The following is a 12,823-nucleotide window of genomic DNA, read 5'->3' as shown; positions in this document are numbered from 1 at the left end:
TTTTCTTTTCGAATAATGAGACGTTTTCGAAATGGTTGAATAGGGGCATCTAAAATCCGTCGCTTAGCAAGATCGAAAACTTGTGACTTTTCTCAGTTCCTTTTTCACTTAGGATTCGTCAGCAACCACTCTTTGTTAGATTAGCTGCATAACACTAATCAAAATGATCTGTTAGAATATACATGTGCCGTTAACATATGTTATATCAACCGTAAATATTTGGTATTGCCAAGAAACAAAAGAAAATATTACACAACTCACCTTTAACGCATCATTTGGCCACAGTTTTCGCTTAAATTACATATTCATATATATCCACTATAGACCCCCTAAAACGGAGGTCTGCTCGCTTTTTACTCATAGAAATGCATTTTTCCGCATTTCTTTATTCCCGATAGTCAAGCGAGTACCCAAGATTCTTCCGTTGGAGGAACATGTGTATTTCCCAGAAGGGAGGTCTTTCTGTATCTTTGCATCTCCAACAGGCCGTCAACATGCTGTACATCTCTCTGGGGCAAAGAGGGGGATGTGGTAACATCATCATATTTGACCCATCGCCGTGGTAGCAGTGTGATATATTCTCCAACACTCCTTCGTCGCTGAGTTCGTCATAAGGTTGCTGGCGAGCCATCGTAAGGATCTCCCACAACGTCACCCCGAAAGACCAAACGTCGCTCTTTGTCGAAAATCTCCCTTGCAGGATCGATTCCCAGGCCATCCATCGGATGGGCAAGAGGGCGCGGTCTTCGTTCAGTCGGTAGTAGTCGTTCGAGTAAAGGGCTCGGCTCATGCCGAAGTCCGAAATCTTGATTGTCAGCTGCCTTCCAACGAGGCAGTTTCGAGTTGCCAAGTCCCTGTGAACAATTTTCAGTGACTCGAGATACTTCATGGCAGACGCCACTTGAGATGCAATGTATATAAGAGCACCGTAGCTCAAAACAGGATCCTCCTCCCCCTCAGGAGCTATGAAGCTGACCGGCGTGACAGTTCCTTCACCTCTGTGCCTTCTAAGAAACTGGTACAAATCGCCATATTCCATATATTCCAGCAACATGCAGAGGGGTTCTGTTCTAGTGACCATGCCCACCAACTGAACGATGTTAGCATCATCCAGTCGACTAAGAATCCTCGCCTCTTGCCTGAAATCCTTCTTTGCAGAATCACTAGCACCAGCCCTTAGGGTCTTCATAGCTACCATCTGAGTAGCGCCATTTGGTGTTTCAACCTCACACAGCTGCACCATGCCCAGCATTCCTTCGCCCAGCGTTTCAAGAACGCGAATGCGCTGACGTCCAACCTCCGCCACTGATCTCTCCTTCCCAATAATGGAAGTGTCGGCGACGGCATAGATCACTGACCCAGTAACTCCCTGGATATTCGTGGCGTAACAAAGCTGTGGGGCAGCGTAATATTGCTGTTCTGGTGGAGGTGGAATGGAAGGTACAGGAGGAGGAAGGGGCGAATCCTTACGTGACCTGGCTGTTGGAAGGGTAGATGGAGGCCTTGTCAAAGGTACTGGGGGTGGGGGGCTATACACCTCAGAAAAGGGAGGAGGGGGTGTCATGTTGACATCGGGTACGGCGTAATCGACAGAGTCATCAGTATCGACTGGTAAGGGGCACTTGAGGGGTGTCTCTGAGGCTGGGACGTTCCGTCCTAAGGTGTAATATCCGGGGTTATGGAGGGGCCCTTTGAATGGCTCTTGATACATGGCAGCCGCTTCCTCTTCCATAGCAACGTGACCATACAACTCCCCTTTGGCCCTCGAGTACCCATTAGACGTCGGTGTCAGGTTCATGTTGATGTGAAGGTCCTTCATTTTCATGGAAACCTTCTTGGCGTCGACGCTATTAATGGTCGAGGGTGGGGTCTTCGTCTTCTTAGCGAGTCTTACTCGGTAGTAAAGGACGCAGAGAGCCACGGGCACGACGCAAAATATGACGCCCACTGTGACTAATCCGCCGACTAGGAGCCCAGAGGAAGTATCGTGAGCAGGGACAACAGGGGTCAGATCCTGAATGTCTGGAGGGACAGTTACCACCTGGAAGGATTCCGTAGTCACCACTACAGGCTCCTCCTCCGTAAAGTTGCAGCCGCAGGGAACTGAAAGAGGTAAAAAAAATAGACATGAGCAATATTACAGAAGCGGGTTTACTCGATAAGAATAATTATAACTAAGAATAAATTAAATCATGAAAAATCTTTTGGAAGATGTTGTACTATTTTTCAATCATGATAACATGAAATACGAAAAATGAGTACGCAAGTCTCTAATAGTAAATAATCTTTGCCTAAGAAAGTTAATTTTTTAAAAAATATTTTCAAAGTAGTATATCCCTCTTCAACATTTTCATAGCCATCACTATAAATACAGGGTAACGATTGCTTAGTAAACTTAATTTTTCGACGATAGGTGAGAAATAAATTGATATGTAATAATCTTATTTTACAAATGACTCAATATATGAGTTCAATATTTCACAACAAAAGAATTAAGTCATCTGTCATAAATTCAGTCTAATGATATTTCTCTGTTTCCCTGTTTCTTAGATTAAAAAGTTTGCTCTCGACGCCGAGACCTTAAAAGTCGTTGTAGAAAACATTGTAATAGGCTCACGTGCGGTGGAAGAAAAATTAATGAGAACTGCGTTATATCACGTTCGTTCTACGTCCCTCTGTAAGGCATCCAATGACTCCAATGACTCTCTGATAAGCATCAGTGTCTTTCACAGGTGAGGTCATTAATAGATGATTCGATACTGGCACATCTGCCACTTTCTCCGTGTTTTTCTATTCACACTCATAATTACAAAGCGCCCCACACCACCACGTCTCTCTCTCTCTCTCTCTCTCTCTCTCTCTCTCTCTCTCTCTCTCTCTCACACACACACACACACATAAACACACATAGTTCAGCGCCGTTCCACTTAAACTCGACGTCAATAACCAAGATGTTGTGGCGCCAGTTTTAGTAGCCATAAATCAATCAACCACTTAAACTATATCTGGGACCTTAGAATAATAAGTAAATTGACTATTATTATTATTATTATTATTATTATTATTATTATTATTATTATTATTCAGGAGGTGAAACTTATTCATACGGAACAAGCCCGTAGAGGCCACTGACTTGAAATTCAAGCGTCCAAAGACTGTGGTGTTCATTAGGAAGAAGTGAGAGGAGGTGAAGGGAATCTCACTTATGAGTCAGAAGCCAACACTCGTCGGAGAAAAAGTTCCCTTCTGAACTCACCGGAGTCGAAGGCAACTTCCGAAATCATGATCCATCGCAGCGCAAAGTAGAGTTGCAACTTGACGTACTTAGCAGCCGCGTTATGCAACTTGATGGTGACGTTACGGGCGTTCTCGAAGATGCGGTCCACGACGTACTCGTAGTCTATGGGTGGTGCCGCTGTGAACTGTTCCCCGCCCACGCTGAAGAGAACGCGGGCGCGCGAGAACACCTGACGGCGATGATGAAGGAAATGACATCGGCGACGAGGCGACAGCAAAGAAAAGAAAGAGAAAAAGTTAATAACTTTAAAGGTTAGATGAATAATATCGTGAGAAATGTCAGTTCAAAAGAGGGCTGGGAATAGACTTGTCATTTCATTATTTACCGCTTACGGATTCTTGGGCTAATCGTAAGAATGTTTGTTTGGTTTTGTTGATTCAGGTATGTGTTTGTTTCTGAAGAAATGAGAGAGAGAGAGAGAGAGAGAGAGAGAGAGGAGAGTCTGGTATTGGAATATAAATTTTCTCATGTATTCAATTAAGCGATTTAAAAATCTAAAATTACAGGTTTTCGTTTATTACAGAATAAATGAATAATTGCAAGACAAATAGTTTACGCTTAATTCTACAAGTTAAAAAAAAAAAATAAGACGTTAACTGGTATAGTCTGAATTCACTGCAAAGACGTAGACATCAATACAGTTAATATTCAAAATAACCATTGTAACCAAGAGTCTAAATAACATTCTTCAATAAATAAAAATATTTTCCTAACTGTGTCTGAGTAAAACCCCACAGACACAGATGTCTGATAACCATAACAGAGTCCCTGGCCGTACCTGAGTGTCCTTAGTGAAGAAATTGTTGGCGTAGATATGGACAGCAGAGAAATTCCTGATGGAGTCGAACTGGAAGGTGATCTCGACGGGCGTCTTCTGGCGTGAGTCGTTTTTCCAGCCTACCCACTCATACCCTAAGGTAGAGAGAAAGAAAAGATATTTAAATAATTCATGCCTTTTCTGATAGCACCTAATAGATTTTGCAAGTATAAACCTTGACAACTTCCTAACACGTCCATAGTGTGAAACATTACGTAATCATTATTAGACTGTTTAAGCTAGAATTTGACCGTTAATCGATGCTTGTTTCACTTTTTTTAATGATTCTTTATATTAAACATTTGGGAAGCATTCTACTGATTTCCTTCAAAGAATGACTTTAACCAGAAAATCTGCAGCAAATAGAACTACTAATAATGTTCTTGCCAAAATACGACTCCTTGTATGTATGTATGTAGTATATATATATATATATATATATATATATATATATATATATATATATATATATATATATATATATATATATATATATTTATATATATATATATATATATATATATATATATATATATATAAGAAAGTTTTTTTTTAGAAAAAAGGCAGACTTATGCGGCTATTGAAGGTTGCGTTCCCGCGCATTTTATATTTGAGTAAAGCTACTAATCTTTGCAACTCTATTTTTGCCTTTACGTATTAATACTAAGCAAGAATCTTTGACCAACATCAGATACTTCTGAAGTCAGCCAAAAAGGCTTATCAAAAGTCAGAGTGCAACAGACCTCCATGCCAATAAAACGTCCATTATTTTCCTAATCTACCTCTCGACGCTACTGTATTTCAAATCCCAATCTCTTTTTTCAAACGTAAGGACGACTTCTCCTGATAACATAAAAGGGCAACGCCTACAATAGGAGGAGTTACAGATCTGAGAGTTAAAGGTCGTCGCCGGAATATATAGCATAAGTTCGACTACCTGCAGTTGACAACGCAGCTCCCGTTGCAATATATATTTCATCCCAGTCGAGTCGGGAGTGACCTATTCAGGTTCAGGCGCACTCTTCCAAAACATTGGGGGCTGTATGGCTGGTCCAGAGGACTGGGACCGACAGCAATTCAAAAGAACTTTGCTATGCAGTTGTTAGCATTCAAACTGGTTTCGTTTTAGCAGACAAAAACAACTAAATGACGCGCCGTCATACGATGCATGTACAGTACACATGCAAGAATATAGACAAAGACTCGTAATTCTGTGTGAATAGAGTTTATATATATACATACATACATACATACATACATACATACATATATATATATATATATATATATATATATATATATATATATATATATATATATATGTCATTATGCATATATAAGTATGAATGTATGTATACCATCATGTATATATTACTGCATATATTGAAAAATATATATATATATATATATATATATATATATATATATATATATATATATATATATATATATAATATATTTTATTTATTTATCAATAAGCTGTTCCAATTTATAGGGGTGATTCTAAAGAAAAACAAAACAAGGGTCACATATCGCATTCGTGCTTTAACTGCTGATTTCAGGATGAAACCTATCACAGAAAACTTTCACACCATTAGCATTTTCACACACCTACACAAAAGGCTCATCAGCAGCTATTCGAATGGCCCCATACATACTGAACAATTCACTTTTATCTTGCATGCAACCTCACACTTACTATGCATAAAGGTCCCTCCTTCCCAGAACCTCTCACACCATCTAGCCAACTCTTCCTCTCTCCTCTCTCCTAATACTTCTGAATTATACACTCTTGTCACCAACCTAATTAATCTTTCATTTTTTTATGTCATGTGCACTACGAAAACGCAAACAATCCATTTCCATAAAAAACTTTTTCATTTCCACAAAGCAGAGTTGCGTCAACAATCCACAGAAAAATCAGGTTTTTCCCATTCATTTGCGTGCGCCCTGATACTTTCCTTGCTTTACCTATTCTATAACTCACATCTCTCATCCATTCCCGAATACCTGTAAAAGTCATCCATATTAAGATTCACTGTTTCATCCTCCTTGCTTCCACTAACCCTCATAACCTTAATCTTGCCCACATTTACTCCCAACTGACCTCTCTTGCCAGACTTCCACACGCCTTTGCTAGTTTCTGCAGTTTTAACTATATGCAATCAGTAGTTTAATTTGCTACCCTCAAATATTCTACACTCCACTCGACTCATTTCCTAATCCCGTAACTCTGCAGTCCACATATTCTCTGACTTCTTGAATCACTCCATGAAGATACTAAACAGCCATGGAAGCCCAACAAACTTGACTCAGACCCAGTTTTGCATTATACCATCCTCCCATCTACATTTTCTAACACCCGCTTTGCTCCTGTTTTGAACTTTCCACAGACACACACATGATCCATACTGTATATATATATATATATATATATATATATATATATATATATATATATATATATATATATATATATATATATATATATATATATATATCTATACATATATATATATTATATATATATATATATATATATACTGTATATATATATAATTCATTTATATGGTAAATGGCAGCAAGGTGATTTATTTTTACAAAGAAGGATCTGGAAGGGATCTGAAGATCAACTGAAGGCAAACTCAAGTACCTAAAGAGCCTGAAGTAACACTACAGTACACTTCAACCATTCAACTGCTACCGAATGGAGTACTGTCAATCAGAATGACTTGAGAGACACTACCTGCTTACTGAGAATAAACTATGCTTTTTTTTTTTTAGAAAAAGCTGTTGTTGGACTAAGCTTTGAATGAGAGATAGCAAGAAGCAGTACAGAGACTGTGCTGACAACCATCGTAGAGGGTTTCTGCATAACCGGCTCGCAAAGACACTTTCTTGAATGACGAAGAGAAGTCATACTACAATGGCAAGAACATGGTATTTCCATTACTCCCTAATGGTATTAGGTGAAATATGTATGAGAAATGAAGTCAAAGGATGGAGATGATTTCTTGGCGAAATTTCGGTGAGGAAAAAATACGAAAAAAGACGATACACACTAGGACTGGAATTAAAGTTTGGCACCTGGCCCTTTTAGCAGCAACAGAAGCAGCGGTGGGGCCCATAAGTGCTCTCCCTCGTTCTTTTCTCCCTTAACCCCCTCTCATCAGCTTGTCTGTCTCCTTTTCCTTCCCTCCCTATCTCCCTCTCCCTCTCTCTCTCTCTCTCTCTCTCTCTCTCTCTCTCTCTCTCTCTCTCTCTCATGTGGCTCCCTTAGTTGCAACTAAAGAAACTTCAGCGCGGGGAGAATTTTTCGGGACCTGGATACGTGTGCCGAATATTGAAGCCCAAGTGACAATGAGCCTTTTTTCCCCTCCTATTGACTGGGGAGCGTGAAGGAAAAAAGGCCTGATGCGAAGGGACGGCACGAGGGAGGGAGGGAGGGAGGAATGGAGGGAGTGAAGGAATGGTAAGGAGAAGGAGTTGGCTTTACGAAAGAAAAAATGAGGAAGTGGTAATAGAATTTTCCTGGCCCCATTTTTTCCTCTCTCTCTCTCTCTCTCTCTCTCTCTCTCTCTCTCTCTCTCTCTCTCTCTCTCTCTCTCTGGTAGGCGTTTCGTCTCCAAAGTCTTAAACTGGAGTCTTCTTATTTACCGTCGTGTTTACAAAAATAACCTAGATAAATAATGAATGAATTAGTACATGCACAGAGAAAAATTAATAAACGCGTAATTATACCTGTCTGGCTAACTTCACGACGTTAGGGAAATGGTAAGACAATCCTCAGTCTAGCAAACAAGACTAGCGACTTTAAGATCAGACTCATCCTGGAAGTATTAATCACAATCACAATTCATCAAATCATCCTGGCATACTTGTATAATTAAGAACGAAATTCTAACACAGTTTTAAGGGCTATAGCTCAAGCTTGTCCAGCTCTGTAAATGGACGCCATCACTAAAATGTTAATGTTTAAAACGACTCTGCATGCATTAGCTATTTAAAAAAAAAAAAAAAAAACTGTCTCCAGAAAAGAGGAAGGATTTTCATTTAAATTTTGGCAGTCATGACTAAGTTTCTTACTGTTTCAACAGTGCGAACCCAATCAATAATTTAACAACTCAAAATTAGTTAAAAAAAAAAAAAAACTGTTTAGCTAAGAATTAAGTAAGAATCACAGTATCGTTCTAAAAATCCATAACCTAACACTAAAATTTATTGCACACACAATCACACACAACAAAGTGAACAAATATCGATAATCTAGCAGCGTTTTCTCATAAGGCTTCCTCCTTTGTTTCAACGGAAAAGTCTTCTGAATCTGAGGTCCTTGACATTTTCATCACGCAAAGAGACCATGTGCCCATCAAGTGCTTTATTTTGGGAAGAGAGAGAGAGAGAGAGAGAGAGAGAGAGAGAGAAGGAGTAAACCAATCTTCGTATTTGATTTAATACCAGCAGTTTTCGTTGTCAGGTGAAAAGGACTGGGGCATTTCCCTCTTCCCATCACTCATAAATTTTCTATCACGTAACAATAACACTCCTCTCTCTCTCTCTCTCTCTCTCTCTCTCTCTCTCTCTCTCTCTCTCTCTCTCTCATCTCAGTTAATGGCCCTTTCTCACGATATGACTTCACATCCACAGTTCCTACCCGGCTATAAATCCCGGCCCCCGAATACGTATCCAAACCTCTCAAACACAGAAATTACCAGAAAGCAATTACGCGAACAGCAATCTAGCAGGTAATCGAACATAACGAGGGGTAACTTCGTTGCTTGAATCACCAACACTCATCCTGCGTCTTCAGCACAGAAAATTACACGCTCCCATCTTATCGCGCGTATAGAGTTACTGGCTGGACCATCGTAGTCAATCTTGTAGCCCAGATAATGTAATCGGATTGCATCCCTTTCCCGAGGAGGGAGCGAGAAAAATGACGACTTGCAAATAACCAGGCAACATGCAATGAAGGTCAGGAACAAGTACGAGCTTCTTGTTACGCTGATACAACAATCTATCTTGCGGTGAAGTGTGCAACGGTCTTTGTTATAGAAGGGAAAGGAGACGGAGAGGCGGGATGACTCGGAATCAGAATGGAAAATCCTTTGTCGATAGAACGGCCCCTCATGGACAATGCCGTCGTTAACATAATATGGTTGTAAGACCCTAAAGCATACGAAGAAAAAAAACCTAATAGGTAAATGGAGAAAGGGAGGAAGTCGAGATAAATGACGTTGAATTGTAAAACTTAAAAACAGTTGATTGCGAGGGTGAAACCTAACATGTAGCGCATCAGGACAGTGGGGCAGTTCGCCGAACATTCTTTCATCATCTCAACAGTTTTAAATAAATATAACAACAAACAAAATCGTTTCCTGAACATTAAAAACCATTATCGTTATAACTACAGTATTATCAAGAGCATCCATTTAAACTATTCTGAATTTCCATCACTATATTCAAGCAGAATCTCCACAACTATACAACAATCACAAGGACCCAAATACCTTTCCAGTAAATTTATGAAAATATTACAGGAACACATAAGACCGTCTCGATATCCTGTCCCAGCGAATGTTTTGCTTTAAAGACTGAACATACCACTGGCAGAACTATGCCAATTATGCATTACTTCTCAATGTCGTTAATAAATGAAGCACATTTTTAGAAAATAAAAAGGAAAGGTTCAGTACTGAATTGTTTCACTGAGATTGCTTAAAACGAAGTTACGGGGTGACATTATCACAATAAAATACCCGAAAAAGGGGAAAGAGAAACTCGTCCATTTACGAAACAAAAGAAATGCTGTGAAACTTGTTGCTTTGCTTGTTATAAAATCACCTCAGTATCCAAAAAGGTTTCTACGAAATTTAAATGACATTCGGTTTCCATGATGGGGAAATCGGTCAGATACAGTTGCGTTCCACGGTTATGGCTTAGTTTAGGGTATACGACATCAGCAGGAGTCATCCATGAACGTTTCATTCTTCTTGAAGGCAAAACGGTTTGTTTTGCCTTCGGTGGTTCGAGTCCACCTGGTGACGGGTCGCTTATCACTTATAAATTTCCCCACGGTGTTTATTCCGAGGTTGGGTGAATTTGATATAAAACGACATTTGCAGCTTAAAGTTTGTGAGTTTAAAAAATGGCGTGGTGTATGCGCCAAATAATTCATATATGTATATATTGTGTATGTGTATGCATGTCTATATATATAATATATATATATATATATATATATATATATATATATATATATATATATATATATATATACTGTCTATATAGATAATGCTTTTCAAGACCATTGAGGAGCCTCGAACCAAGATCACTTCGGTACCCCCTACCCTCCGACTCGGTGTACAGAGAACGGTAACCACAATTCCAACTAGGAAACTTTCTTTTGTGTCATTCCGTTCGACCTCACCTTTGCACTTCACCACTGTTGCCCTTAAGCAACTTTTTTAACGAAGGATCTCCCGCACGCCATTATGAATGTCAACATTAAATCACTTTTATGTTCGATATATACATATTGTAACTGACAATTAAATGACAGATTTGTGCTTTTTATGGTCATTTGCTTAAGAGGGTGAATACGGAGGTAACGAAGTGCTCAAAAGGGATTTAATACTTACGCATACATGTATACACGCACACGCACAAACACATACATTATAGATTAATATATATATATATATATATATATATATATATATATATATATATATATATATATATATATATAGAGAGAGAGAGAGAGAGAGGGAGAGGGAAAGCATTTCATCAAAGTATAGATGCTACAAATGACTGCTACAACAGTATAACACCACCACGTATACCTTGATAAAACAAAGTAAATGACCCAGGCAGTAATAAACACACACAGACACAGACACACACACACAACATGAACACAATAACAGAAGACCTTTACAGGAGACGTATCCCAGCATCAACATCCTTCCTCGGCCCCTTGCGGACTAACTTTGACCTTCATGGTTGTTAGCATAGAGCTAAACATTGAAGCTGCACTTAATCCAAGGCTTCCGTGGGACAGCCAGGCCATGTTTCCTCCTCAGGGTGTCGAACATCTTTTTCTGTTTTTTTTTTTTTTTTGCTTTTACTTGCACTTTAGACATAAAATTTGGTAAAATTTATTGAAAATGAAAAGCTTCTCTCTCTCTCTCTCTCTCTCTCTCTCTCTCTCTCTCTCTCTCTCTCTCTCTCTCTCTCTCTCTCTCTACGTTAGAAGTCTACAACATTTGGAATGTCCGATTAATGATGTTTCATTTCGACCAAAAGACATGTTCCAAATATCCAGTCAGGTGATCAGCTAAAACGCCAAGACTTTCACATGCCGGAAGTTCCGAAATCCAAAATAGTTTGATTGGAAAAAGGGAAACACCAGAAAGCTTAGTGATACTCAGAAAGGAAAGACAATACAATAATGTAATACGATATAGGCACTCCCTTCTGGGCAACGGTCCAGCGCGGAATTTAGGCCAGTGGAGTTATCGAGCAAAACATGAAATTAGTTTTCTATATAAGGAATGGCGAACACCAACGGCACTACTGCAGTTCATTCTATTAGTGCTCTCTGCAAGAAAATATAAATAAAAAAGACACCTTACCAAAGCAAGAACAATGCAAGAAAGTATCTACGGAGAAATCAAATTTCATCCATAGCGAACCGCAATTATTGAGATATCACAAGGTGATGCGGGTGGATATTGCCTAACAAATCCGTTGCAAATAAACTGTTTGATGCATAGCATCAGCAAATAGTCGAGACGAAAGGCAGTGACGGGGTAACGCCCAAGAAAATAGATTAGACGAGAAAAAGAGAAGAAAGTGGAAAGATGTTGAAAATATCAACATTAGCGAAAGAATGATAAAGGAGTTTTCTTCACCTTGCATTCTCAATTTACACCTGGCCACGAGCGCACGCAAGCGCACACGTGACACGCACCGAAAAGGCAGCGGGGATATTTTGCATCGAATATTCTTCGGGACGAAATTAAGACGTTGATGCCCATGTCACAGGAACGATTTTCATGCCCGTCACCTGAACACGACCAAGAGGGGTGGGAGGGGCACCAGGACTCGGAGCGTACTCTAGTCTTGGGAGGCGAAGAAATTGACATCGGGGATGGAAGGATTTGTTGTTTAACAAACTTCATTTCTGAGGATGTCCATTACATCCCCGTCCGTCAAATGTAGTCAGCAGCGATGATGTCACCGGAAAAATGGCCCCTTCCCTCTACCCACGCATAAAATTGGTAATAGTGGGTATGAGGAAGAGGCGAATCACGCAGGGAACTGGTAACACTGACAGCAGTACAGAAGGTTTTCGGCCTCACGATCCTCGGGGTTACAGTATAACAACAAGAAGGAGGTTGTAGAGCTACTTGCTATGCAGGGTCAATTTCGTTTTAAAATCAGTGGAAGTTTGTGCTTTGGGTCTACAACGAGCCCAATTGGAGTTCATTGACGCCAAAACGAGAAACAGAAACAACGCGGGTTTTGTTCTCTGACAGGGGACTCTTCATCAGATCAGATCCCTCTCAAAAAGAAGTCTTGTTAGGTTTCAGATCGTTCGTTGATCCTTTTAAAAGGAAGGAAGTCTATTTGTTTCTGATTCCGTCTGATATGGAACCCTTTAATCTTTTCTTGGAATGATTGGAATTGGAATACAGAGTTTA

The 12,823-nt window shown here is 39.6% G+C and overlaps 1 protein-coding gene across 1 annotated transcript in view; it reads right to left on the bottom strand.

Annotated features, from left to right (window-relative positions):
* The window catches only part of LOC136835374 (discoidin domain-containing receptor 2-like), a 153,493-nt gene continuing 140,670 nt past the window's right edge, over positions 1–12,823 (bottom strand). The window contains exons 7-9 of the mRNA XM_067098834.1: positions 4,077–4,210; positions 3,257–3,467; positions 1–2,103 (exon numbers count right to left, since the gene is read on the bottom strand). Of these exons, the coding sequence (XP_066954935.1) occupies positions 386–2,103; positions 3,257–3,467; positions 4,077–4,210 (2,063 nt within the window). The 3' untranslated portion in view covers positions 1–385. The remainder of the gene's footprint in view (positions 2,104–3,256; positions 3,468–4,076; positions 4,211–12,823) is intronic.

This window comes from Macrobrachium rosenbergii, chromosome 55, assembly GCF_040412425.1.
Source record: "Macrobrachium rosenbergii isolate ZJJX-2024 chromosome 55, ASM4041242v1, whole genome shotgun sequence".
NCBI classification, from domain to species: domain Eukaryota; kingdom Metazoa; phylum Arthropoda; class Malacostraca; order Decapoda; family Palaemonidae; genus Macrobrachium; species Macrobrachium rosenbergii.
Note: the sequence above shows the minus strand (reverse complement) of the source record. Positions and strands in the feature narration are given on the sequence as shown.